Source organism: Mauremys reevesii, linkage group 1 (assembly GCF_016161935.1).
Source record: "Mauremys reevesii isolate NIE-2019 linkage group 1, ASM1616193v1, whole genome shotgun sequence".
Lineage (NCBI taxonomy): Eukaryota > Metazoa > Chordata > Testudines > Geoemydidae > Mauremys > Mauremys reevesii.
This window is the reverse complement of record NC_052623.1, coordinates 260228543-260255339: the sequence shown is the minus strand read 5'-3', so window position 1 is coordinate 260255339 and position 26797 is coordinate 260228543. Positions and strand designations below refer to the sequence as shown.

At 42.2% G+C, this 26797-nt stretch overlaps 1 protein-coding gene across 6 annotated transcripts in view; it reads right to left on the bottom strand.

Annotated features, from left to right (window-relative positions):
• Positions 1 to 3658: 3658 nt before the first annotated feature.
• Positions 3659 to 26797, bottom strand: part of DRAM1 (DNA damage regulated autophagy modulator 1) — a 29774-nt gene continuing 6635 nt past the window's right edge. For 2 of the 6 annotated variants that reach the window (XM_039501938.1, XM_039501969.1), the window contains exons 2-8: positions 23480 to 23547; positions 21252 to 21394; positions 19540 to 19647; positions 14913 to 15090; positions 9642 to 9700; positions 6407 to 6499; positions 3659 to 5188 (exon numbers count right to left, since the gene is read on the bottom strand). In XM_039501938.1, coding sequence (XP_039357872.1) covers positions 5144 to 5188; positions 6407 to 6499; positions 9642 to 9700; positions 14913 to 15090; positions 19540 to 19647; positions 21252 to 21394; positions 23480 to 23547 — 694 coding nt within the window. In that variant the 3' untranslated portion in view covers positions 3659 to 5143. Of the gene's footprint in view, positions 5189 to 6406; positions 6500 to 9641; positions 9701 to 11192; positions 11605 to 14912; positions 15091 to 19539; positions 19701 to 19994; positions 20217 to 21251; positions 21395 to 23479; positions 23548 to 26797 lie in introns of those variants that run through there. The other 4 variants (XM_039501943.1, XM_039501952.1, XM_039501978.1 and 1 more) reach the window with 4 other exon arrangements.

The following is a 26797-nucleotide window of genomic DNA, read 5'->3' as shown; positions in this document are numbered from 1 at the left end:
TGCCTGATAGGTTCACTTCCTCTGGGGCACTTGGCATTGGCCATTGTCAGTAGACAGGATACTGGGCAGGATGGCCTTTGGTCTGACCCAGTATGGCTGTTCTTATGTTCTAACCTAAATGAACCCAAAGTTATGGAGACAGATATGAGTCAAGGAAGCCAGCAGAGTCTCAGAAACCTGGAAAAATCTCTGCCTGGATGGGCTCAGGTGTTTGTTTACAAGCTGAGGTGGTTCAAAAGTTTTAGATTTTTTTTAAGCAGAATTTTTTTATTGTTTCTTTAAACAATCAAATACAGCAAGCAGCAAATATTTGGCCACACACTTCTGAAACCTCAAACCATATTCAGGTTTTGGCAGACTAATTTCAGCTTTTCAATTAAAAAAACCACAACAAATTTTGAAGGAAAGCAGACATTGTCCGTGATTTTTTTCTGCTTTTTAAAAACCCCTAGTTTTTGATCCAGAAAAAGTTTTGATGGAAAATATTTGTCCAACCCTTTTAATGAGCTTTATGCCTTTTAGCGCTAGCTGATGCTGAGAACCAGTGATACCTTGTAAAGAAGTTTTCTCAAAACTGGGTTTGTGCCGAAATGCGGAAGGTTTATTTTTCCCAGGGGCGCCCGTGGAGGGGAGCAAGTGGGGCAATTTGCCGTGGGCCCCGCCAGGGCCCCCAGGAGAATATAGTATTGCAATTTTTTTATAGAAGGGGTCCCCAAAATTTCTTTGCCCCAGGCTCCCTGAATTCTCTGGGCGGCCCTGTTATCTTGGTCTTCTGGCGTTTCAGGGCAAGGGAAAGCAAGTCACAAAGTTCCATTAAAATGCCCTTATGCATGCGAAAGTTTTGGAGCCACTGGGAATCATCCCAGATGTGCAACACTATGCGGTCTCCCACCAGTCTGTGCTTGTTTCCCGGGCCCAGAATTGGCGTTCCACGGCATGAACCTGCCCCATTAACACCATGATGTCCACATTGCCGGGGCCCGCGCTTTGAGATAAGTCTGTGTCCATGTCCTCATCACCGCGCTGCCATCACCTCCTCGCCTGGTTTTTCAGCTTCTGGTTCGGCATAAACTGCTCGCTAATTCTTGAGGTGTTTACAATGCTCATAACTGCTGCGGTGAGCTGAACGGGCTCCATGCTTGTCATGCTATGGCATCTGTGCGGAAAAAAAAGATGCAAAACGATTGTCTGCCATTGCTCTCACGGAGGGAGGAGCAACTGATGACTGTAGCTATCCCACAGTTCCCGCAGCCTCCGTCAACCATTTGAATTCTGGGTTGAGCTCCCAATGCCTGATGTGGCAAAAACATTGTCGTGGGTGGTTCTGGGTACATGTCGTCAGCCCCCGCCCCTCCATGAAAGCAACAAGAAAAAAATCGTTTCTCACCTTTTTTCACTGTCACCGTATGTCTACTGTATGCTGCTGGCAGACGCGGTACTGCAGCGCTACACAGCAGCATCCCCTTGCCTTTACTTGCAGACGGCAGATGGTGCAGTATGACTGGTATCCGTCATCGTCATCTTCGTGGGTGCTCCTGGTCGGCCTTGGTGAGGTCGGTCAGGGGCGCCTGGAAAAAAAAGGGAATGACTTCAGGTCATTCTCTCTTAATGTTTTGTGTAATGGAGATTCAGTCCTGCCTGGAATATCATGCCAGCTGGAGGTTTCTGCCTGAGGCTGCTCTCCCAGTCAGCAGCACCTTGCGGTCATAACTACCCCAACCTACCCCTTGCTCCCATGGCTCATGAAGCCTGGACAGTAGTAAGGAGCAGTCCAACTATAGGCTGAGCAAGTGCAGAATGATGGTTCACTCTACTTCCCTGTAAGCCAACTGCCCTCTCTTCCCCTCCCCCCTGTGATCTCTGCTTGCAGAGGCAATAAAGTCAGTGTTGTTTCAAATTCATGCATTCTTTATTAATTCATCACACAAATGGGGGGATAACTGCCAAGGTATCCCGGGAGGAGTGGAGGAGGAGGGAAGCAACGGGTGGGGTTGTTGTATGGGCACCCCCGAGAATGGCATGCAGCTCATCATTTCTGCGGGATGTCTGTGGCTCCGAGCCGGAGCAGCCACTTGTATCTGTGGTTCTTTAGTAGGCTTGCCTGATAGTCTAGGCAGCACTGAATCTCCATTAGACAAAACTTAAAGAGAATGACCTGGGGAGTCGTTCCCATTTTTGTCCAGGTGCCCTCACAGAGGCCGGCCAGGAGCACCCATGACAGCAGCAGACAGTACAGTATGCCTGGTAACCGTCATTGCTAACTTGCAAAGGCAAGGAGCTGTTGCTGTGTAGCACTGGAGTACCACCTCTGTCAGCAGCATCCAGTAGACATACAGTGCCAGTGAAAAAAGGTAGAACGGGCTCCATGCTTGCTGTGCTATGGCATCTGCTCGGGCAATCCAGGGAAAAGGGCGCAAAATGATTGTCTGCTGTTGCTTTCATAGAGGGAGGGTTGACTGACTACATTTACCCATAACCACCCACGACAAATTTTTGGCCCCATCAGGCATTGGGAGCTCAACCCAGAATTCCAATGAGCAGCGGGGACTGTGGGATAGCTACCACAGTGCACCACTCCGAAAGTCGATGCTTGCCATGGTACTGTGGATGCACACCGCCAAATTAACGTGCTTAGTGTGGGCACATGCACTCGACTTTATACAATCTGTTCCCAAAAATCAACTTCTGTAAAATCAGAGTAATTTCGTAGTGTAGACATACCCCCTTAGAGAGATAAAATGAGACTGCGCTACAGCCTTAGCTAACAGGCTTTTAGCTCATGCTGTAGAGGCTCATGCACTAAGCTTCAGAGGTCCCCGGTTTGATCCTGCTCACTGATGACCGGGGTCTGTCAGCGTTACATATGCAGTACTCTTCTTGTTAGATGTAGTTCCTTAAGCAAGGGGGAAATTCTGGCTCAGATGTAAAAATAGGCTGGCAGCATGGACTCTCAGGAAGACAGGGAATGTATCTCTCACTAGTTGCTGTTCAGCTTTCTTCTTTCTTCTTATTTAATTTACCACATTTTTGGTTTAATTTATTATTTGTGCTGGATTTCTGTTATTTGGCCAGAATAAACTTGTGTGCATTGCCATTTAATCATGCAAGTGGTGTTTCCTCCTTATGGTTCCGTATCCTGGCTCGACATGTGTTTGGTGCCAAGATTCTATGACTGAAAATACAGGGTAAGCATCCCACATGTGACTAACATAACTTCTGTCATGCTAATGAAATATTCTTCATTGTGCTTCATATGGTGTCTATGAATTCAAATTTCCTAATTTTTCCCAGGTTTCTAAAGCCTGTTGTTCTTTTTTTTAAAAGTTCTCTTTTCCTTGAAGTTATTGTGAGTCCTACCTCCTTGTGAGGTACCAAAATAAATGCTATATAACATTGTGTCTTTTTTCCCCATAGGACACACATTTTCTAATCAACCAGGCACATCTCTTGCATTTATTGTCTGGACTAGGTTTTCAGCAGCAAGCGTCATGGTTACACTTTCAAATTCAAGGCAAACAGAACACTACAGATAGCAAAGACGCCAGTGATGTCAAGCAGACAAAAAAAGTCACAGTATTTTGGCTGTGGGGAATCTTAAAAGGAAACTTTGTCGGTTTTTCCCCCCCCAAGTTATTAATAAAAGAAATGGAGACTCAACTGAATTTGGCTTTAAGTTTAATATACATATCAAAGGATGCATTAGCAGCTGGCAATTCTTAGACATTACTCTTTACTGATAGTGTACATGACATTTAATATAAAATTAACCCCTAATGACAATCAACAGTATTTCTGCAAATGATTGTGATATGCCATGGAAAGTACAATTTTTGCTGAACTAGCCTGATAGCTCAGTGGTTAGTACCCTGTATGGAGCCAATGAAATTTTGTCTTTTCTCTGTAGTCCATGAAGAATATTTCTGCCTCCAGATACTAGCAAATGCTAAGTCCTGGTTAGTTGTAATATGGCAGACTCTTCAATTATTATAACAAACTTCCATCCCAGACTCTTCAAGTGCATTAATAGTTTCTTTAAAAAACAAGGTATAAAAAAATTTAGCAGCATATCCCACGGCCTATCTCAATCTTAGATGCCCTCCAGTAATGATATTCAGTTCCTTTATATAACTATAAGTGGCTCCTCTCCTCCCTCTTCAGTTCTCTTTTTGATGACTCTAGGGTAGGCTCTCCTTCTGCTGTCATTGGTTAGAAAGGTATGCTGGAAGACCTTGCCCATGTTAGTCAAACAGCATTAAGATGTCAGACCATCCAATTTCCCTCTGTTTCTGAAAAGTAATATTTTATTTTCCCGTGCCTTCCCATTACATCTTAAGTTTTAAGCTACCCAGTAGCCACCATTAAAATGAGCTTTTAGCTTTCTACAGGGAAGAAGAAATGGGCTTGTTCTCACAAAACCCCAGAAACTGATGAGCAGAAAACATTTTTCAAGCAATACTAACAGTCTAGACTTCCATCTAGGATATTTATAATGTACCCATTAGCTTGACAGTATAAGTGCTGAAATCCAGTAAACCACAAAACTGTAAGCTTTGGAACAAAGTTACCCATGTCTGCTCACATCATCATCTTCCTCCCACCCAGTGTCTTGCAACTTAACAGGGCATAGACCTTGACAAAAAAAATATTCAAAATGTGGGAGAAAAGCACAATCTACATGCTAATTAAAATTAAACTGATTTAATTTTGTTCACTTTCTTGACACTTTGCAAATAATATGAAACCCGTATTTTCCTTTTCAGTTTAAAACTACTGCCATTAATCAGACTACTATTAATGGAAAAACCAGCATGTGCTCTAAAGTGAAAAGTTGAGGAGCCTCTGTTTTACACTTTGACATACTTTGAAAGTGCTTTTACAGGTCACGTTTTTTAAAATTATCAAACAGTATTAAAAATTAAAAAATATTGCAAGGCTGCAGACTAAAGAGAGCCCATTCAGGAGAAAAGTGCATTTAGAAATGTTAGTTTTAAAAAGGTGTCCTTGGGTAGGATTATGCAGATTGCAGAGTTGATGCAGTGGCTTCATGTCATATCAGCACTGAAATCCCTCGTTTCACTGCAACATTTTCTTTAATAAAAAAAATCCTACAATGTTCATTGATAAAAATATAATTTCTCTATCATCAGAAGTCTTCATGCATTTCTGTTAATATCCTTAAGGTAACTCCCTATAGGAAAAATAAAATAAGATCACTTTAATATAAATTCATTACATAGTGTTGTGCTGTGCAATACTAGGGACCACAGTGACTGCGTTGGGATGTTTTAGCAAAAGGTAGAACCTGATGAGAGCGTTTGGAATTTTGGAAGGGAAAAGATTTTTGTTTAGAGTTTGGTGTTTGAATTGTAATATACAGGTTGGTTTTCTGTCTGTGTTGGTTTAAAAAGTGTCAGAGACTGGAGTCTGAAACTGCAGTGTGTGAACTGTGTGCAGTGCTGTAAGACTTACCCTTTCTCTGAGTGCCTAAATCTGACAGTTTTCATATTTTGTTCATGTTCTATTGTAGGATGTAAATTAGGATAAGATATTTGCATTTTCTGTTTGTTTATTTTAAAAAACCCATGTGCGTATGTTTGGTTAAATCTTTAATACTGTAACAGTTTGAGTTGTGTGTAATTTGAAACTGCTCTACCCAGACCTATGTTTGACTATTGCACTCTCTAGCCATGATATGAGAGTCCTGCTGGTGGCAGAGAGAGCAAGTAGGGTGCTGTATCTAGAAATGCATTATGCACATATGCTATTTTCAGAGAACAGATACCACAGTTGGTGGTATGGCAATAAGTACGCAAGAGGCTCAACACTAAACAATCAGCTCAGTTCTATCAAGGTGCAATCTCTCCCCCCTAGAAGGCTTTCTCTTCAATATTTTTAAAAGTATTTTATGTTAAAAAGGAAAAATGAATGACAAGTACATCCTTCCACAAATTATTGGAGAGTATAAATCGAAGTGGACAACTTTAAACAATAAAAAGTGGGGGGAGGAAGGTCTGATTGAAATGAAGTGAATTTTTACATAAAATCCCTCTTAAAAACAAAATGTTTTCAAGTCAAAGTGAGTTACTTCACTTATTTTGGTGCCATGTTACACACTTTTACCTTACAATTTACAGGGTCTGATCCTGCAAACACATAGGTAAATTGATAACTTTATTCATGTGCCTAAGTGGGCTCAGGATCTGGCACTGGATTTTGAATGATTAAATAATTAAAGTAAAAATGTTCCTGGTGGAAGACCAGAAATAAGCTGTGTGTTGTTATAAAATCTGCATGTGAATACCTTTGACCTTTCTAGCTCAGGTTAAAAATTATTAATTTCTATAGTACCTATCACTATATAATTGATAGTCCTTTTTAACTACTGCTTAGGCTCATAAATACCAACCTGAAAATCTCTAATGAAGGTTAGGAAGAAGAAGATAAAACCAAAGGCCACTGTCCATTCGCAGATTGCACTCACAAAATGATAAGTATAATCCTGATGGAAATGAGAAACAAAACACACTTCCATATAAAACACTAAAACAAAATTAACATGGAATGGTAGATTGAAATGGCAAATCAAACAAAAATAGAAAATCTCATTAATGTACATGTAGGGAAATATCAAATCTGTAAATGGCTGGTCTTGCTTACATTTTTGGAATTGCTCTATCAAGTGTTCTTAAAACTACAATACCCACCTCCTGAAGTGAAAAAAACAGATTGACAGAGCCAGAAGAATACCCAGAAGTCACCTACTCCAGGACAGACCCAACAAAGAAAGTAACAGAACGCCACTAGCTGTCACCTACAGCCCCCAACTAAAACCTCTCCAGCGCATCATCAAGGATCTACAACCTATCCTGAAGGACAATCCCTCACTCTCACAGATCTTGGGAGACAGGCCAGTCTTCGCTTACAGACAGCCCCCAACCTGAAGCAAATACTCACCAGCAACCACACACCACACAACAAAAACACTAACCCAGGAATCTATCCTTGCAACAAAGCCCGTTGCCAACTCTGTCCACATATCTATTCAAGGGACACCGTCATAAGACCTAATCACATCAGCCACACCATCAGAGGCTCGTTCACCTGCACATCTACCAATGTGATATATGCCATCATGTGCCAGCAATGCCCCTCTGCCATGTACATTGGCCAGACCAGTCTCTATGCAAAAGAATAAATGGACACAAATCAGACATACATTCAAAAACCAGTCAGAGAACACTTCAACCTCCCTGGTCACTTAATTACAGATCTCAAAGTTGCAATACTCCAACAAAAAAAATAATCAAAAAGAGACTCCAACAAGAAACTGCTGAATTGGAATTAATTTGCAAACTGGACACCATTAAATTAGGCTTGAACAAAGACTGGGAGTGGATGGGTCATTACAAAAAGTAAAACTATTTCCCCATGCTTATTTTTTCCCCTACTGTTACTTACACCTTCTTGTCAATTGTTGGAAATGGGCCATCCTGATTATCACTACAAACGTTTTTTTTTCTCCTGCTGATAATAGGCCACCTTAATTGATTAGTCTCGTTATAGTTGGTATGGCAACACTCATTTTTTCAAGTTCTCTGTGTATATATATATCTTCCTACTGTATTTTCCACTGCATGCATCCAATGAAGTGAGTTTTAGCCCACGAAAGCTTATGCTCAAATACATTTGTTAGTCTCTAAGGTGCCACAAGTACTCCTCATTCTTTTTGCTGATACAGACTAACACGGCTACCACTCTGAAACTTGTCTAAGCATGTTGCCCAGCTTACCCGTATAAACTTTGGTAACGAGATGCAGACACTGCATTCTTTTACTTCATCTGTGGAGAAAGTACTCCCTCCTGTGGTATAGCTTGTCCACAAATCCAACTTTCAGAGGAGTAGCCGTGTTAGTCTGGATCTGTAAAAGCAGCAAAGAGTCTTGTGGCACCTTATAGACTAACAGACGTTTTGGAGCATGAGCGTTCGTGGGTGAATACCCACTTCTTCAGATGCATGTAGTGGAAATTTCCAGGGGCAGGTGTATATAAGCAAGCAAGAAGCAGGCTAGAGATAACGAGGTTAGTTCAATCAGGGAGGATGAGGCCCTGTTCTAGCAGTTGAGGTGTGAAAACCAAGAGAGGAGAAACTGGTTTTGTAGTTGGCAAGCCATTCACAGTCTTTGTTTAATCCTGAGCTGGTGGTGTCAAATTTGCAGATGAACTGAAGCTCAGCAGTTTCTCTTTGAAGTCTGGTCCTGAAGTTTTTTGCTGCAGGATGGCCACCTTAAGATCTGCTATTGTGTGGCCAGGGAGGTTGAAGTGTTCTCCTACAGGTTTTTGTATGTTGCCATTCCTAATATCTGATTTGTGTCCATTTATCCTTTTCCGTAGATATGCCCACATATCTACACCAGCGACACCATCACAGGACCTAACCAGATCAGCCACACCATCACCGGTTCATTCACCTGCACGTCCACCAATGTAATATATGCCATCATATGCCAGCAATGCCCCTCTGCTATGTACATCGGCCAAATTGGACAGTCTCTACGGAAAAGGATAAATGGACACAAATCAGATATTAGGAATGGCAACATACAAAAACCTGTAGGAGAACACTTCAACCTCCCTGGCCACACAATAGCAGATCTTAAGGTGGCCATCCTGCAGCAAAAAAACTTCAGGACCAGACTTCAAAGAGAAACTGCTGAGCTTCAGTTCATCTGCAAATTTGACACCACCAGCTCAGGATTAAACAAAGACTGTGAATGGCTTGCCAACTACAGAACCAATTTATCCTCTCTTGGTTTTCACACCTCAGCTGCTAGAAGAGGGCCTCATCCTCCCTGATTGAACTAACCTCGTTATCTCTAGCCTGCTTCTTGCTTGCTTATATACACCTGCCCCTGGAAATTTCCACTACATGCATCCGACGAAGTGGGTATTCACCCACGAACGCTCATGCTGCAAAACGTCTGTTAGTCTATAAGGTGCCACAAGACTCTTTGCTGCTTTTACAAATCCAACTTTGAGATCCTTCTCAGTCATCACCACAAGTGCTCTAAGATCCTGATCCATCGGCCATTTAAGTTAATGGAAAGACTGCTATTGACTGCAAAAGGCTTTGGATCTGACCCTAAATGCTTAATCGGGGCAAGGCTTTAATTAGGGATGCTGAAAAGTACAGTAAAATAAAGACCAGAGCTAAACCATCATCCATAATTCAAACCAAGATATCCTTGAGGGTTGAAGATCAGATTGATTGTTTTATTAATTTAATTTTTTGAGAATGTGGTTGCATAAGGAAGTAAAAGTGCTGAAACAACTCACTTCTAGGGAGGTTTTATAACAAGACTTCTCACGCAATTTTGCAAAATCAGATTGCCTGGAACTTTGGGTGCTTACTTAAAATGAAAGTCCAACCCTTTTAAGATTTCCCGTCACTGATTTTAAGAAGCCCGGCTGTTAACTGTTTTTTCCCTAAATAGGGAAATGCCAGAGGTTTGACAGCTTGTTTATGGTCATACACTATTTAAATTCCTTGTGCTCTTGTTCTTACATGGGCTTAAAAGTACATAGCATCGCTTACCCATGCTAATAGGCTGCAGGATTAAATTGGTTACCTACTAAGGGTTTACCTTTTCTCCTGGAATCCAGTCAACTTTTGTTATGGAAATTAATGACGCACATGCAATCACTGGGAAAAATAATGTAAAGGAAATCATAAAAATTGCTTAATGAATAATAATGAAAATATTTCTATTTATAATGCATTCCCTGTCCCCATTCTCTAAGACTGAAGACACCAAACAAGTTACACTGCAGTATAAAAACAGAATATTAAAAAGCCAATCAAACATAGTATAGTCCCACAAAGGGTCTTATAGTGATCAACACAAAAGATGCTTTGAATAAATAAGATTCGGGGTCTTTGCAAAGGAGGGATGGTGAGATGAGGCATTCTTATGGACAGGAGAAGAAACCAAGAGTAGACTCTGGCTGTATGGCTAAGATGTGTAATCATTTGTGTGAACACTGCTTGTCATTTACAGTCCAATCCAAAGCCCACTGAAGTGAACAGAATGATTCTCATTGACTTCAGTGGGCTTTGGTGCAGGCCCCTGTCTGTGGACTGACACTCTGGTTAGCCTCTAAGAAGTTAGTTCACCAAGTCTCCCAGCCAAAGAATGACCACTGAGGCCATCTAGTCCAGTATAAAGGGGAAACTGTGGGTGCCAAAAAGAAGGGGTTGAGTAGGATCTTCATGACTAAGCTTTGATCATCTTTTGGTTTCTAAGGCTATACATGGCAGGAGGAACCTAGTCACATGATGAGGATGGAGATAGCACTGTAATGAAAAAAATCCCCCCAAACGTTTTCTAGCCTGAAATTTAATGGTTTCACTCTGGTTCATCTGTCACTGGATTTATTATAAGCTTAAATAATAATACCAAGGAGCAACTGCCAGATCAACTCAATGAGTAGTAAAAATAATGAGGAGTCCTTGTGGCATCTTACAGACTAACAAATTTATTTGGGTATAAGCTTTCATGGGCTAAAAGATGCATGGAGTGAAAAATACAGTAAGCAGTATATATTATATATCCACCTTAAATGAATTGGCCTCATTAGCACTGACCTCCCACTTGGTAAGGCAATGCCCATCTTTTCATGTCCTGTAATATACATACTGCTTACTGTATTTTTCACTCCATGCATCTGATAAAGTGGGTTTTAGCCCATGAAAGCTTATGCCCAAATAAATGTGTTAGTCTCTAAGGTGCCACAAGGACTCCTCGTTGTTTTTGCTGATACAGACTAACACAGCTACCACTCCGAAACCTGTCAATGAGTAGTAGTCCTGTTCACTACAGTTTACTCATCTGAACCAGAAGGATTAAAACAATGATCAACAGAGGTGATTTCTCTTCCAGAGGCTTGGTTGCTGTGACTCATATCTAGCAGCTCATAGTAAGTTTATACAAGAACACTGTCCTGTCAATTAGGTTGAATGCACCAATAGAGCAGTTGGCGCACAAGTGATCATAACTTTTCTTTATGTAAAATTTAATGTATCTGTATAAAATATACATTTTATATACAAGAAAAACGTTCTTTTTTCTACAGGAACTTCACAGCAGAGTTCCTTTTCTCACTAATAGTGCAGCTGTCACAAGCCCAGCAGAATCACAAGACAGTCAGCAATTATACAGATTATGAAATAAGTGAATATTATTTGTCGTCTTTGGTCTGTTTTTAGTTTCCACATGACATGGCCACGCAGCATAATAAAATAAACTTCAGTTTTCCCAGAGCAGGATTTCTTACCAGATTTACAAACAAGTATTCCTGAGCTCTTCACATACACAAAGCTATTACAAATATTTAAAATACAAAACAATAGAAAGAAACAGGTTGAAGTGAGAAGACGAGTACATAAATATACTTGGCATTATCCAGCATAGTGATGTGGGTCAGTCATGAGTTGCATTTTGAACATTCACCACCGTGAGTGAGAGAAGTTGCAAATTTAAGAAGTATACTTGACAACCAGCAGTCCTGTGTTAAGCTAACAATTTTCACCACTGTGAGCTGGAGAAGCTGTGAATGTGAGCACGTTAAGTCATAATCTGCCTTCTGAAACATTTGTATAACTTCAATTGCTGCATGCTATTGCTACTCCTGGGGGAATTCTGTGCCACTGTGCAATGCAGAATTTTGCAGAAATTAATGTTGTGTGCTCAGAATTTCCTTTCCCCCCATAGAAATTGGCTGCAATGCCGCTGGCTGCTACTGGAGGCCGCTGGACCCAGCAGAGCCCAGCTAGCACATAGAAGACACTGCCAGGGGGTGGGGGAGGGAGCTAGACGGTTCCCAGCAGCTGCAGTTCCCCATGTGCCTTGAGGGAAGGAGACAGTGGTGTGCAGGAAACCCCACAGAAGCCTGTGACCCAGCATCAGCCTGTTTCTCTCTCTGGGCTCCGAGGGTAGTGGGGGTGGGTGTCTGGACTGGGCAGGGAATAGGAGGATGGGTGTATGGGCTAGGGGGGAGCCATGGCTGGCCTTTGGTGGGGAGGGGTGTGAGTACCTGGGCAAGGGGCGGCATGGCTGGGCTCTGGGGGATATCTGGGCTGGGGGGCTCCTGCAGCTGGGCTGTGGGTGGGAGGGGCTGTGGGTGTCTAGTCCCCTCAGCTAGGCTCTGGGAGAGGGAGGGGGAAGAGAAACAGGAACTGCGTTGTCATAGGGGATTCTTTAACTCTCTACTCCTGGGGGATTTTTGAGTGTGTCTCTGTACTGTTACAGATATACTTGCTTACAGGTATTTTGAAATACATTACCAAACTAATTGAAACTGGTGTGATTACGTAGTATTATTTTGACAAATAAAATTTGCAGAATGTTAATGTATTGTGCACAGAATTTTTAATTTTTTGGAACAAAATTCCTCCAGGAGTAAATTATTGCACATACTAAGATGGCAAGGTGGTCTGCCCCTTTAAGGGCCAGGAGGCCTGAGGCTAGCCAACCCTGTTCAATCATACCCCCTGTATGCTAATTAACTATATCCTAGCCAGAGGGGGCAGGACTGATTGTTTCAGGCTGTCACCTGCCCCCATGTGGGCCTCATAAAGGGCAGAGAACTGTTTGGAGAAAGGGAATCAAAGGGAGTAAGTTGGGTTACTGTGGCTGGCTCTGAAGAAAGGTCTAAGCAGAAGCTGACGACTCCAGGGAAGTAGCCTGGGAGTAAGACCCTGAGAAAGCAAGGGAGGTCTAGGACAGTAGCAGAGGAAGGTTGCCCGCTGACTTCTAGGAGTCAGAGAGTTGGACAAGGAAGGCAGAGGTCTGTGGAAGGACTCTAGCTAAAAAGAGCTGGGAGTCCATTATGTTGGGACTGCAAGTTCAGGATTGTTTTGTTAATAAATGCAGACTCCAAGCAGGGGAGTTAGTGGACAGAAAGACTCTCTGGATTATTTTTGGGAGCTCAATGAGAGGAAATTGAGGCAGAAAGTGCCTACGTAATGGGAATTTACGCATTTCAGTACAGTAACTCCTCACTTAAAGACATCCCACTTAACGTTGTTTCGTTGTTAATCGATTAGGGAACATACTCATTTAAAGTTATGCAATGCTTCACACTTACGTTGTTTGGCTGCCTGCTTCCCCCGCCTCCTGCCTGCGGCAATCAGCTGGCTTGCAGCCTTTTGGAGGCGGGGGGGGAGGAGTGAGGACTCGGCGCCCAGGCTCCCCCTCCATCCCAAATGCCGCAAGCCAGCTGATTGCTGCGGGCAGGCTGCAGGGGGGGAGGGAGGAGGAGCATGCGCCAAGTCCTCACTCCTCCCCACCTCGTGCCTCCTAAATGCCGCAAGCCAGCTAAGTGCCCCAGGCAGGAGGGAGGCGGGAGGAACGAGGACTCAGCGCACCTCCCCTCTCTCTCCTGAACACGGCAATCAGCTGGTTTGCGGCATTTAGAAGGGAGGGGGAGGAGCCAGGATACAGCGTGCAAAGTAAAGGGGGAGGAGGTGGGGGGGAGAAGAGGCGGGTCAAAATTGGGGTCTTGGGGGAAGGGGTGGAGTGTGCGAGCTGAGGGTTGAGCCCCCCACCCCTGGTGCTAACCCCCCACTTACATTAATTCTTATGGGGAGATTGGATTTGCTTAACATCCTTTCACTTAAAGTTGCATTTTTCAGGAACATAACTACGTTAAGTGAGGAATTACTGTATTTAGTTCCTCTAGCTAAAACTCCGAAGATGGCTAGATTGTTTATACAGGAGGAGACAATACAGGCTAGAACAGGGGTGGGCAAATTTTTTGGCCCGAGGGCCACATCTGGGTAGCGAAATTGCTTGTAGGGCTGGGGCACGGGTTGGGGTGTGGGAGGGAGTGCGGGGTGTGGAATGGGGTGCAGTGTGCAGGAAGGGGCTCAGAGCAGGGGGCTGGGGTGCAGGCTGCGGCAGGGGGCTCAGGGCAAGAAGTTGGGGTGCAGGAGGGGTTGGGCTCCAGCCCAGAGCCGCTTACCTGGAGTGGCTCCGGGGTGGCAGCAGCATGCACCAGTGCCAGGGCAGGCTCCCTGTCTGCTTGCCCTGGCCCTGCACTGTGCCCAGCCCCACGTCCCTGTGGCCCCGAGGGGGGAGAGGGGCAGAGGGCTACGTGCGCTGCCCTTGCCTGTGGGTACCTCGCCTGAAGCTCCCATTGGCCATGATTCCCTGTTCCTGGCCAATGGGAGCTGCAAGGGGCGGTGTCTGGAGGCGCGGGCAGCACATGGAGCCCTCTGCCTGCCCCAGCCCTCCACCAAGGGGCACAGGGACATGATGCCAGCCGCTTCTGGGAGCAGCGCAGAGCCCGTGGCGCCACAGGGGTGGCAATCCCGCGGACCGGATCCAAAGCCCTGGGGGGCCAGATCCGGCCTGCAGGCCGTAGTTTGCCCACCCCTGGGCTAGAAGGATGCCTGCTTATCTTTTCAGTCAGAGGGCCAAATGTGGGTAGGCTCCCACCTGCCCTCTTTATTTCTTACAGGGTAGTTTGACCTGTATGTAGTGTGTTGGTGGCTGGTTATTATTGGGTTAATTCCTGTACATGAGTGCTAGACTGTGTGTTGTATTTACATTCACTAGCTGTCTCTTAGAATAGAACCCCCTTTGCTTTCTTCCCCACTCCCCAACCAAAAAAAAACAAAACAGTAGGAAACAAGGGCATAAGACTTAAATACACTACTAACAACTGAGGTGTAGCTTCTAGAAAGATCTGGTAACAGCCATTCATGCTTCTTACAATGCCAACTTTCTAAACATGGTGCTCCGTCTGCAATATAAGCAGTAGCCTGGCATTTATTCTACTTTAGAAGCGGTTCAATGTCAGAGGAAGAACATTTGTGTGTAAAGATACAACAATGTGATACACAAAAAGGATACTGGGAATGACAGCTATCCATGACACTATAGAGATGGCAATCCTTATATAACATGTAGAGTGACTGTTCCATTGTGGACATGACTTGAAAGAGATGACAGACTGAAGTGTAATGTAAACAACACCAGAGCCAAAAGCCACAAGAGCTCCTCCATCATGGACGCTGGGAACAGATAACTCCTGGAAAGAGAATCAGCAGAGTGATTATCTGTTATTATTTGTATTACAGTAGTGCCTAGAAACCAGTTGTAAAAACTGGGCCTACAGATCTGTCCTAATTGCGAGCTCAGCTGTGGGAGGTGAGGGAAAGGTTAAGGAATGTGTCAAAAACCAATAACAATTGTTGAAGGGAAAAGGAGCAAAAGCGAGACAGACTGAATTTGTATGAACAAAAAGGTTGACAGATATAACTCAAGGACTATGTTAAAATGTTAACTAGTAAACAAGAGGAAAGGAGGACCAGAAATCAATTAACCAAAACTGGTGTGTTTTGAAATTAGGCCTAAATGGTGGAGAAAAAATGAGAAGACTAGTTATTCCACCCATCACTCCCTTTTTGGGTCCTTAAAGAGACTTTGGGGAGGGAAATTTGGGTACTGAGGTGAGCTTCACCATCTTGACTGCTGCCCCACCAGTTCCTGGGACATTGGGCCTTCATCATCCTGAGAGATGTCTGACCTGAACCAGGCCAGAGAAAAGGACTCAGACAACACTGCCTGCTCCACCAGTTCTAGCTAAATCCTAAATACCACCTGTACAATTTAGTGGTTGTGAAAGATGCCAACTTGACGCCACTGGCAAACTGAGTGCTTTTCCCACAAAAGAGGTACCACGCAGATGATGCAAGATTGCCTATGCTATTTGCCAACATGCCTTCATTTTATATTTGCGGGACTGGTTTCAGACGTGATAAGCTCATATTCTCTATACCTAGCCAGTCCTTGGCTTTTCTGCTGCAATTGCCAATGAAATGTTTTGGTGGTGTTTTCCCTCACTGCTGGTAAGAGACTAGAACTGCCAGGTTGCTTCAAATACCCCACTATCAGATGGTCAGTCAGAGAGTGTGCAATATAAAAGCTGGGGGGAGGGTGGTGTGCAGCAGTCCAAACCAGTGACTTTGATGTGAAAATCTCCATATCCCTCTGTCAACCCCGACCTCCTTCCCCTTTCCATGTCATCGGCCATCTTTATTTATGTTGTGATATCCAGCTTATTGAAGATTCTCGCACGCTGAAATATATCTGGAAGTGAAACCTACAGTAAAATAAAGTATATGGACAGCCAAAATAACTTCTTGGATTCTCTAAATGTATAAACTACATATGTTAAACTATGCCAGATCTATATCACCTCTGTGCCAGAGAAATCCTCTCATAGCTAGTTAAACTAGTTTATAAGCTGGTTTCTGCCACCAGAGCAGTGCAAAGCAGCATTAATAGAACTTGTCTTCCTTGCTTTTGTTATATCTTCTTTCCCTTCCTGGCACAAAGCCACCTTTCTCCCCCTTTTCTTTCCTATAATGGTGTAATTTTACCCTGTTGTTGTCTTCAACATCTGCTTCCCCCAGCACCTTTTGTTTCACTCCTTCTCCCCCCACACTCGTTGTGTTCTATTCTGTTCAGATTTTTATACTATGTCCATTACTGTGCTATCTAAATGGCTCCTCCTCTCCATTTTCCTTCCCCCACACCCATGCTATCTATATATGAAAACAGGGTCTAATAATTGAAAGTGTTATGCAAGCTATCAGCACCACTATTCTCTTCTTTTCTAACTTATTTCTTGGACCGTCTCTGCCTCTCACCCGAGCCTCTATACATGCCAAAAAAGGGCTCAGAAAATTTACTAGATACCTAATAGCTAGGGGACTAAGCCTACTGGCCAAAGATATGGGGGAACCTCCTTTGTCCAGGGGCAATGGCTAAGAGGCACAATCAGACCCACAGATATAAGATTTTTGCTTTGCCTAACTCATCATGCTCTGAGGAGTTTCTCCTTTAATGGTCAGTCGCTCCTTAACACTATCCCACCAACTGTATTTCCCTTCTGTATTTTAAAATACTGTATGATTAAACATAGAAAACAAACACCTGATTCACCTCTGTTCACCTTCACAGTTCTTTTGCTTTTAGGAAACATTGCTAGTTATCTTCCGCCCACACTTTCCGGCAGTTTTGCTGAGCATTCAGGAGCAATACCATTACAATTATACTTCCCCAGTACCAAAATGACCAAAAAACTTCCCTTACAACTAATTTTGCTGATTAAAAATTAACAACAGAGCTCACAAGATTTGTGTAGATAAAAGCAAATTATAAAATTCACAGTATGTGTGAAATTGAAGTGTTTTCACAAAACATGTTGCAATTTGTTTTGTAGAGGGAAAGAATAAAGTCCCCCCGGTCCCACAGCAGTCTCATTCAGCCCTACTATAGTATTTTTCCTGCATTTTCGAATATACTTATTCTTTGGGATTATTTTTAAGATGCAAAGCATGATTTATATTATTTAATGTATACAGTGTGTAAACCTTTTGTTACAAAATATTGCCTGAAGATAATATTAACAGAGCTGGACACTGCACTGGAGACCTTTTAACCTGAAACATCCAATGTTCACTACTTGCAAAACTGTATTCCTCAGTTTTTTAAACCATCCATGGATTTGCTAATTCACAGGCCTTATCTCTCTTATCTCCTCAGCTCTCTCTGGTTGACTATTACTGTTCTTCTCCGTTCCTTCCCTATACACAATTGTACATCGTTAGGTTATTATACAAGCACAATACTGTGTACAAAACAAAATGTCCCTATATTGTGACCTAACAATATCTGACTAAGTTTGTTATCAGAAAGTCCCATAACAAACATGGCAGAATAAAAAGATGGGACTATAGCCTCTCCATTCCAACAAAAAGTATGTTTCTGTCTTCTTGCCTCATTAAAATGGTTTCCTCCACTCCAAATGAGAAATCTTCTACTCTCAGTATATAAAAACCTACAGTATATGTGATCACATTAAGTAACGGGAGGAAACTGGCAAACAATGATTATTAATGCATTCTATACTCAGTAAATGGCTTGAAACAGATTAATTCTACTAAGAACGAACTTCACTATACAAGGATAGTCATAATAATAAATGAAAGTTCAAATATCCAGATTTCAGAGGTGAAATCAAAGGTGGTAACAACAGGGGCGGCTCTACAAAGTAGGCTGCCCCAAGCAGCGCGGAGCGCTGCGCCGCCCTTCCCCAGTCCCGCGGCGGGTCCCGTCTTCCCGCGGCTCCGGCATCCTGGGGAGGGCGGCATTTGGCTCCGGTGGAGCTCCCGCCGGTATGCCTGCGGCAGGTCCACCGGAGCCCGGGAGGAGCGGACCTGCCGCAGTCATGCCTGCGGGAGCTCAACCGGAGCCGCGGGAAGACGGGACCCGCCGCAGTCATGCCTGCGGCAGGTCCGCTCGTCCCGGGCTCCGGTGGACCTGCCGCAGGCATGCCGGCGGGAGCTCCACCGGAGCCAAATGACGCCCTCCCCAGGATGCCGCCCCAAGCGGGCGCTTGGCCCGCTGGTGCCTAGAGCCGCCCCTGGGTAACAAACTGCAAAATGCTGTAAATTATTGAAGCATACTGTTTGGCTCTGGCTTTTGGCAAATTATTGATAAGGTAAGCAGGCTACATGACATCCCAAGGAAGATTAAATAAATATTTCATAACATCCCACAGTTTTTTCCCCCTCAAGGGACATACTCAACTGATTTTATACTAGGTTTGCAGAAGCCCTAACACAGGAACTTTGCAATGATTGCAAAACACTCGGTTTGGATGGCCTTTTGCACTTCTTGCAGGAGTTTATACTGTTGTGTAGAATGCCTTTCTCAAGCTAGAAAGGAATTGGGGAAAATGGTGGAATTTAGATGTTTTTTACTTTAGTTACTCTCTGAAGAGTTCCCATGCAATTCTGTGTATTCCTTTCCTCGTCCAGCACAGAGAAGGAAAGTGAGGCAATAATGAAACTTTGCTTGCTGTCTCATTTTCATCTAGTTAAGAAGTAACTTTCAGAGAGATAACATGGTCTTGTGATTAAGCTATTGGCATAGGCCCCAGAAGATCAGGGGTTCAATTCCCAGCGCTCCAACAGATTTCCTGTGTGACCTTCAATAAAAAACCACTTAAGATCTCTTTTCTCTTGACTGCAAAATGGGGATGATACTTCCTTTGCCTGTCTTGTCTCTTCAGACTGTAAGCTGTTTGAGACAGGGACTTGTATCTTATTATGTGTTTGTACAGCATGAAGCACAATGGGGCCCTGACTGGTTTGTATTGCAGTACAAATAGTAAAATAAGGAATGCCAGAATCCGTGAGAACCCGTCTCATGCTTTCTGACAAGATCCCAAAACCTAATTAAGAAACTTTTAAAGAAAGAACAGAAGAGTTGGAGAGAGAAAGTTAAAATAAAAAATAGATGATAAAAGAGATTACGGGCAGAGATCAAAATTTTTCTTTCTGATCTCTGGTCAAGGACCAGGGCTAGAAGAAGTTTATTATTGTATTTTTCAAATAAAATATTTCTAGACCTTCTGTATTGCAAGATTTCAAACCTCACATTCATGTCATCCTGCTTACTATCTTACTCTTTTCTCTTCATTGCAGTATTGGGAGCTCTTGATGTTGCACTGATATTGCCAACTCTGCTCCTGTAACTCTTCTTGTGTCTGGTCTAGTAGTTCTCGCTCTCTGCTCTGTCTCCACAGCATGTATTGAGAGAAAGAGGAAGGGACCACCAGGAGCAGACCTGGCATCTTAGGAGCATGAAGAGTGCTACCAGCAAGTGGGCAGTAGCAAAGGGAGGGGCTATTTCTGGTTCAAGACACCTCAAAAATATTTTCAATTAAAATGTTTGAGGAGTAATGGTATTGAGAGAGGTGAAGCAGGACAATATGGAAAGCAAGCATGGGACGCATATTAGGAGGTAAGGGATATTAGAACCTCACAGTGTCCATTGGGCCCAGAAGTTCTCTTAGTAGAACAGCCAGTCTCCCTCCCTGCTAATCAGCACTCCTAAAATAGGTACAGACTTTTCTCTCACCTCTGCAATGTCCCCACTGTCTACCAGCCTGGGGAGCATAATAAATCCTGAGTTTGAAGCCCAAATTGGAGTCTGCTGCATCCTGCATGGTATCAGTTGACAGGAAAGAAGCTGACTAGCTGCACCATCAAGATCAAAATATACGTTTACTTGGTCTCTAAATGGGTGGTGTGTGTTCTGTTGCTCTATGAGAACACTAATTACCCAATGTGGTCAAGTATCTTTAAGTTCAGGAAGTGGGCTGTTTTCTTTTTAAAAGAAAAAGAAGTGGACAAAGACATGGGATTAGTAAATTATCCTAGTCATTTGCTTATAATTTTACAGTATAAACTGTAATGGCTTGCAACATAAAAACAAAATATTTCCACTCAAGTGTTCTTAGAACAAGACTTACTTTCTCAGGCAGCGGGAAGATGCAAGTTGCACATACACACAAACTTCAGCCTAGCTCACAACCCACTACTTCTTACAGTTGCAAAGTTTCTGTACTCTGGGACACATCTACCTTCACATATCCTTCTAAACCGCATGGCCTTCAATGTTCTTATGCGCCCTGACTCAGCAAAGCATGTAAACACATGCTTAAGTCCATCCTCATTCAAAAAAGGAAGGTACTATCACTTGTGCCTAATTTTAAGCATATAAGCAGTCCCAGCTTTTGCTGGTACATGCTGAAACTACAATAAGAGGGTTTGCCAGTAAAGCTAGGGTAGACAAGACCTAATTTGTTTTGCCCTCAACGTCAAACCTGAAAGGCTTAACAGATCACTTGTTCCACTGGAGTGATAACTTGCAGACTGGTGCTATTAACCTTTCTTTACCTGTCAATAAGGCTATCCTATACTAGAGAAGGTTTTGCCAGTATATCTATACCAGCAAACCTGCCTGGAGTAAGTTATATCAGCAAAGGAGCTGATACAAGAATAATAGAATAAGCTAAACAGGTAAAAGCACTTTTATGCCAGTCTAACTATGTCTACAGTAGAGCTTTTGCTGGAATAGAAATGTCACCAAAAATCACACCCTTAACGGATACTGCTACACAGGTGAAAGTTTCTAGTGTAAATCTGGCCTTAAGAAAGTTAGGAGCCAAATATTTCCTTTGAAAGACTAGTGGAACAGATGGAAGTAAAATAGGACATTGTTTCTCATGTTGTTAATTTACTAATCTATAAATACAGTATTAACCATTTAGATCTACAATTTTTTATGGTTAAAACTTATAAAATTAGATTTGTGATTCAAATTGGACCATACCTGAAAATTTGCAACAATGCCCATTCCAATACAGCCCAGCAATCCAATACATAATGTAATTAAGTTACATGAAGGACTCATAAAAATTGATGATTCATTTTGCTTCTCTATTATTAAATATCTGATGTACATTGTAGCTGCAGCTAAAAAAAAGAAAAAAATGCAAAACATTTATTTTAATTTACCATGCAATTATGTTATACTTTTTCATTTTCTTTGGTGAAATTACATATACATTTACAAAATTAACTTAAAACCTCTATCCACTGAATTATATTTTCTCTAATTCTACTGTGATGGGAGTGGGAATGGGGACTAAAAAGTAGTAAGTTCTACATGTATTATTTTCAGATGCCATTTTGAAGGAGTGTCCTCCATACTATCTTCCCCAGTTGCCCCCATAAATTACTTTGGGACAATTTAGGAAACAGGGTCATTTCAGTCCCGTTACAATTTGGATTTTCGAGAGCAGAGAATGTTGACAACCATGCAGCCTGCATCAGGATAGGTTATGACAGGGAGATGGGCACTAAGTTGGAAGATGGACAATTTATTAGACTTTAGTCTGCCCTGATGGAGCTCTATATTCAGGAACTACATCTGTTAATTACCAGCATATAGTTTCTTTGCTGGATGTAAGTTATAGGAAAAAAAAGTGCACTCAGCTATGTTATCTGAAATTGTGCTCAACTCTTGGGGCCCAATTTTGACTAGCCCTTGCCATAAGAACCCTCCAAACTAGTGCATACGGATATTTTTTGCCAAAAAATATCACTCAGTCTTTAGGCTCTGATACTCAATCTATAGGGCCTAATACTCAATTAATTCCTATCAAGTACCTATTTACATATGAAAATTGACAACATCAGCGAAATGCTGATGTAACAGGATGGGGTCAATGTTGTAAATCAAGCCCTGTAAAGAACAACGTTATAATACATTTCATAACTCAGGTCCTGTCTGCATAGGGAAGAACAAATCATACAGCGTTATACACAATTTCCCCAACATAGTCAGGGCTGCCCAGAGGATTCAGGCCCGCCGCCGAATTGCTGCCGAAGACCGGGAGTGAAGAAGCTCCGGGGGCCCGGGCCCCGCGAGAGTTTTCTGGAGCCCCCAGAGCGAGTCATGGACCCCGCTCCAGGGGCCCCAAAAAACTCTCATAGGGGCCCCTGCTGGGCCCAGGGCAAATTGCCCCACTTGCCCCCCCTCTCTGGGCGGCCCTGAACATAGTAAACTTGCCTATACAGATAGGTCCTTAGAGGAGATATCATTGGAGAAGGAGGTTGTGTATAGAGACCATTTTGGGGTTGGGGAGCATAGATGCATAAATATGTAGGCCTAGATTCCCCACTCCATCAGATGAGAGGAGAGTGCACAACCAATTTTAATTGTGTTTTGCATTTGTACTTTTTAGTTAATTTCCTAAGACAGACTGATTCAAATTGGTGGTAATCATTGAAACATGTTGATTTACAACTAAACATAGGCTTTATACTAAATCATTTCTTCTTTTTGCCCACCAGGAGGATTCATTATATCTACACACATTTATTTAAGTAATTACACAGCTTAACTTACATTTATTCAGATTCTTATTTTTTACATTTTTATTATGTTAGAAAATAGTGAATGGTGCATTTCTTATTTACTAGATGATGCCTAATTTTTACTTGTGATTTGTCTCAACCTGTTTGAATGGATATTCAAATCAATTCATAGTACACAAAACCAGCATTTTTAAAATGTGCTGGTTCCCAGCCAATGGGAGCTGTGGAGCCCCTTGGCTGCCCCTATGCATAGGAGCTGGACAGGGACATGCTGCTGTTTCCAGGAGCCGCACGGAGCCCCCAGCTGGAGTGCCAGAGCGGGGCAAGCACCAGCCTGGAGCACCAGAGCAGGGCAAGCCCCAGCTGGAGCACCAGAGCAGGGCAAGGCCCAGACCCCACTCCCCAGCAGGAGCTCGAGGGCCGGATTAAAACGTCTGAAGGGCCGGATGTGGCCCCCGAGCCATAGTTTGCCCACCCCTGCTCTACACTCACTGACCCCTAAATGGCACTCTGCAGTTCCCTCTATAGTGTTCCGGAGTAGGCTCTCTGCAGTATTTTGTGGGGACTGGAATAGGGGCAACCAGCTTCTGTTACTCATCCTACTTCTAGATCCAGGTTCTCTGATATTCAGACAGAATTTGGCCCTAGATATGCTCAGACCAAATACCCCATACATACCTAAAAATGCTGAAATATTAATCATAAACCCAAAGATGCCACTTTCTGGAGGTTTTGTTCCTGTGTCACTAAAACAAGAAGAACAAGCTTGTAAGATTGAAGTCCTAAATTATACTACATATACTACATTTATATGAGGTTTTATTTTAAGACGACAGACATTTAAACAAGGAAATATAGTCCTCTGTTGCCTGTCTAAGGCTTTACTGGTTGAACTGAATGTTTATTTTGGGGTGAAAAAAACTGTTATCTTACCATAGAACACAGTCTCTCGGCTATATCCCTCCCCTAATCCATCACCCATACAGAGCTGTGATGACCTGGAGTTACACAACAGGTATCTATGAACGGCAACTAGTTAGAAGGACATTGGTGGACTTTACGGAGGATGGCACTGTCAATGCCATTTTATATGTCAATTGCCAGCTAAGCTAGTACTGTAGTTAAGACAACAGCAATCGACAGTATGCAGGCTTGTGGGAACATATGATTCTGTGTTGGACTGTTGGATCCCATGGATAGTTCTGCTATCAAAGGTCAGAATTGTACTCTGATTCACACCCCAGCCCTCAATTCCAGTATCCTGCTCTCTCTAATGTGTGGATCTGCCTTTGACTGACAAAAGGACGGAGCAGATACATTAAAATGATAGAGCTGCAGGGCCCCAGTTCTCCTTTCATTTACATAATATAAATCAGGACTAACTCCATTGAAATCAATGATATTATATGAATGTAAAACTGCTGTAAAGTGAAAGGAGAATCAAGACTACAGCGCACTGTTAATGTTCAAACCTGGAAGTGGTTCAAAACATAACTCTGCAATTTTCCCTCCTTAGCTTGCTATTATGTTTAGTAAAACAATTTTATTAGAGGCACTTTAGTAAGGTAGTCTCTGCTATATCCACACAAGTCTTCTCTTCAGGAATACATGGATGCCGGAACTAGGGGTGCTGCCACACCCCCTGGCTTGAAGTGGTTTTCACCATATACATGGTTCACAGTTTGGTTCAATGACTCTCAGCACCCCCACTATAAAAATCATTGTCATTTAATGTCCAAAAAGTCAAGGTTCTTGCTAAAATTCCAGGAATAAATAAATGTAGGTCTTACAGTATACATATAATTATAGTATACTAAACAATATACACTGTAATGATCCTTGCTGGTACTGCACACTGAACAAGCAGTTCACTTTAGTGGTGTGTACCCACTGCTCTCCTTCTACTTTGCTTACTGGTTATCTTCTTGAAAGAAGCCACAAATTCACCTACTCCGTAATTTTGGGAAGCCTTCATTCTTGTAACCACTGATGTGACAAACAATTCCTTATTTTATCATGATAGAAAGAAAAAGGGTCAAACACCCAGAAAACTAATATAGAATATTTAATTGTACTTAGATTCCTTCTATTCTGCCACTTCCGTTTATTTACAATCAAATTTTCAAAAGTGGCCACTGACTTGGCTGCTTTAAGGTTTTTGACTGCCCAGCTTGGTTCAATTTTCATAAGTACTGAGCATCTGTAGCTCTCATAGACTTCAATTGAAACTGTGGATGCTCAACACCACTCCCTCAAATCAGGTATCCAAAAAAACCAAGTCACCCCAAGTCAGTGGCCGTTTTTAAAAAAAGTTTGGCCATCTTGTTTACTTCAAGTAGGAAGACTGGCAGACCTTCAAAATTAAATCGGAGAATCACAATCTCCCTCTGCCCCCAAAAGGTTGATGTGCATAGTCTGTCTATCACTTCCTTGCATATTAGGCTAGCTGGTGAAGAATGGTAAGAAATTAGATGGATACATTGAAGATAGTGATCTCTGTCCTTTTCTTTGTGAAATTGTTGAAACTAATACTGAAAACATCCAATACAGAGTCCCAGCACATATGGATAAAAATTCTAATAGGGTTCAGAGAGCAATAGCTTTGGATACTTCAGCATTTAATCAATGTCTTAGAGTTTCCACAGCCTCTCAGAACAATGTTAAGATTTTCTATTCATCTTATCTTTTAGTTATTATGGTTGTTAAAGCCTTGCTACAGCACATACTTTTTAATAATCACACATACCTCACCTGACAGCGAACCTCCTAAAAACAATAAAGTTGCCTTAATTTCCCATTTAATGGCATAGGTGTATTTGGATGCCGTCCTTAATCTTTGCTTTAATTATCAGGGCCTTTTTAACCTTGCATTTTTTATATTTTCCTCATGAGCCTGGAGCAGTTTTATAAAAATGGCAGAAGACTTACTTCCAAAGTAAGCCACTTGAGACAATTCTGGAGTACTTCTGCAAATTAGAAACTGCTCTATGCAACCCAAGTACTGAACCATGGTTACTTCAAAGCCTTTGAAGAGCTTCAGGTGAGAAGGGAATGGAATCTGCACACGTGAAGTATGCAGTCATTTGAAATTCTGGGAACACTTCACATTTTAAGAGCAGTCTAAATAATTTTAAATTGTACTGAGCTCCATTCATTATTGAATTAAAGCTGTCAAACTAAACTGTATAGAGTTCTACAGTTTCAAGGAAACTCAGTGCTGTGTATATTCAAATATGTACAGTATTTAAAAATGATTGTTTTTTCAGACCACAAATATCATAGGCACATCTACAATGTAACCATAAGGTACAGTACTGGATTTTCAGGGACAAAATCATTGTAATTCTATACTTTTCACTATAAAGAATAAAACTAACATGAAATGAAAACTTAAAATGCATAACTGATGTTTTCAGGATCACTACTGTAGATATTTTACAGAAATGATTTGCTTTAGCCTGTAGTTGAGAAAGATTTAAAATGAAATGACAGTCATAAAGAAATTTTTAAATGGAAAAAAACATAGAGCTCATATGAAACAAAATCTGCTATTAATTTAATTTACAATAATGTACAGGTAAGGGTAACCTACTATGGATAACATGAGGGAATTAGTGAGAAGTGATAATGTTAATGTTTAAAATTGCCACTCAGAACTCTGCTGAATCAACTATTATTTTGAAGTGTATGGAGGGGAAAGAGAATGAATATTTAAGATCCAAAATATTTACACTCACTGTCAGAAAATACTTTATATGCCTATTATAGAGTCAAATTCTTCTGCTTCAAAATGAAATCCCAACATTTATCATCACAAGGAACTATGACATTCATTGATTGAAAAAGTACCATCTTGCAGAAAATATCCTTAGGAATCTGACACTGAGTATTCAAACCACCAAATTAAAAATGAGCCAGAAAATTCAACCCAGTGCATCCTACGGGGTGACTTCAAGCTTTCTGTAAAGATCAGTTTAGATTCTGAGCAGCATAAAG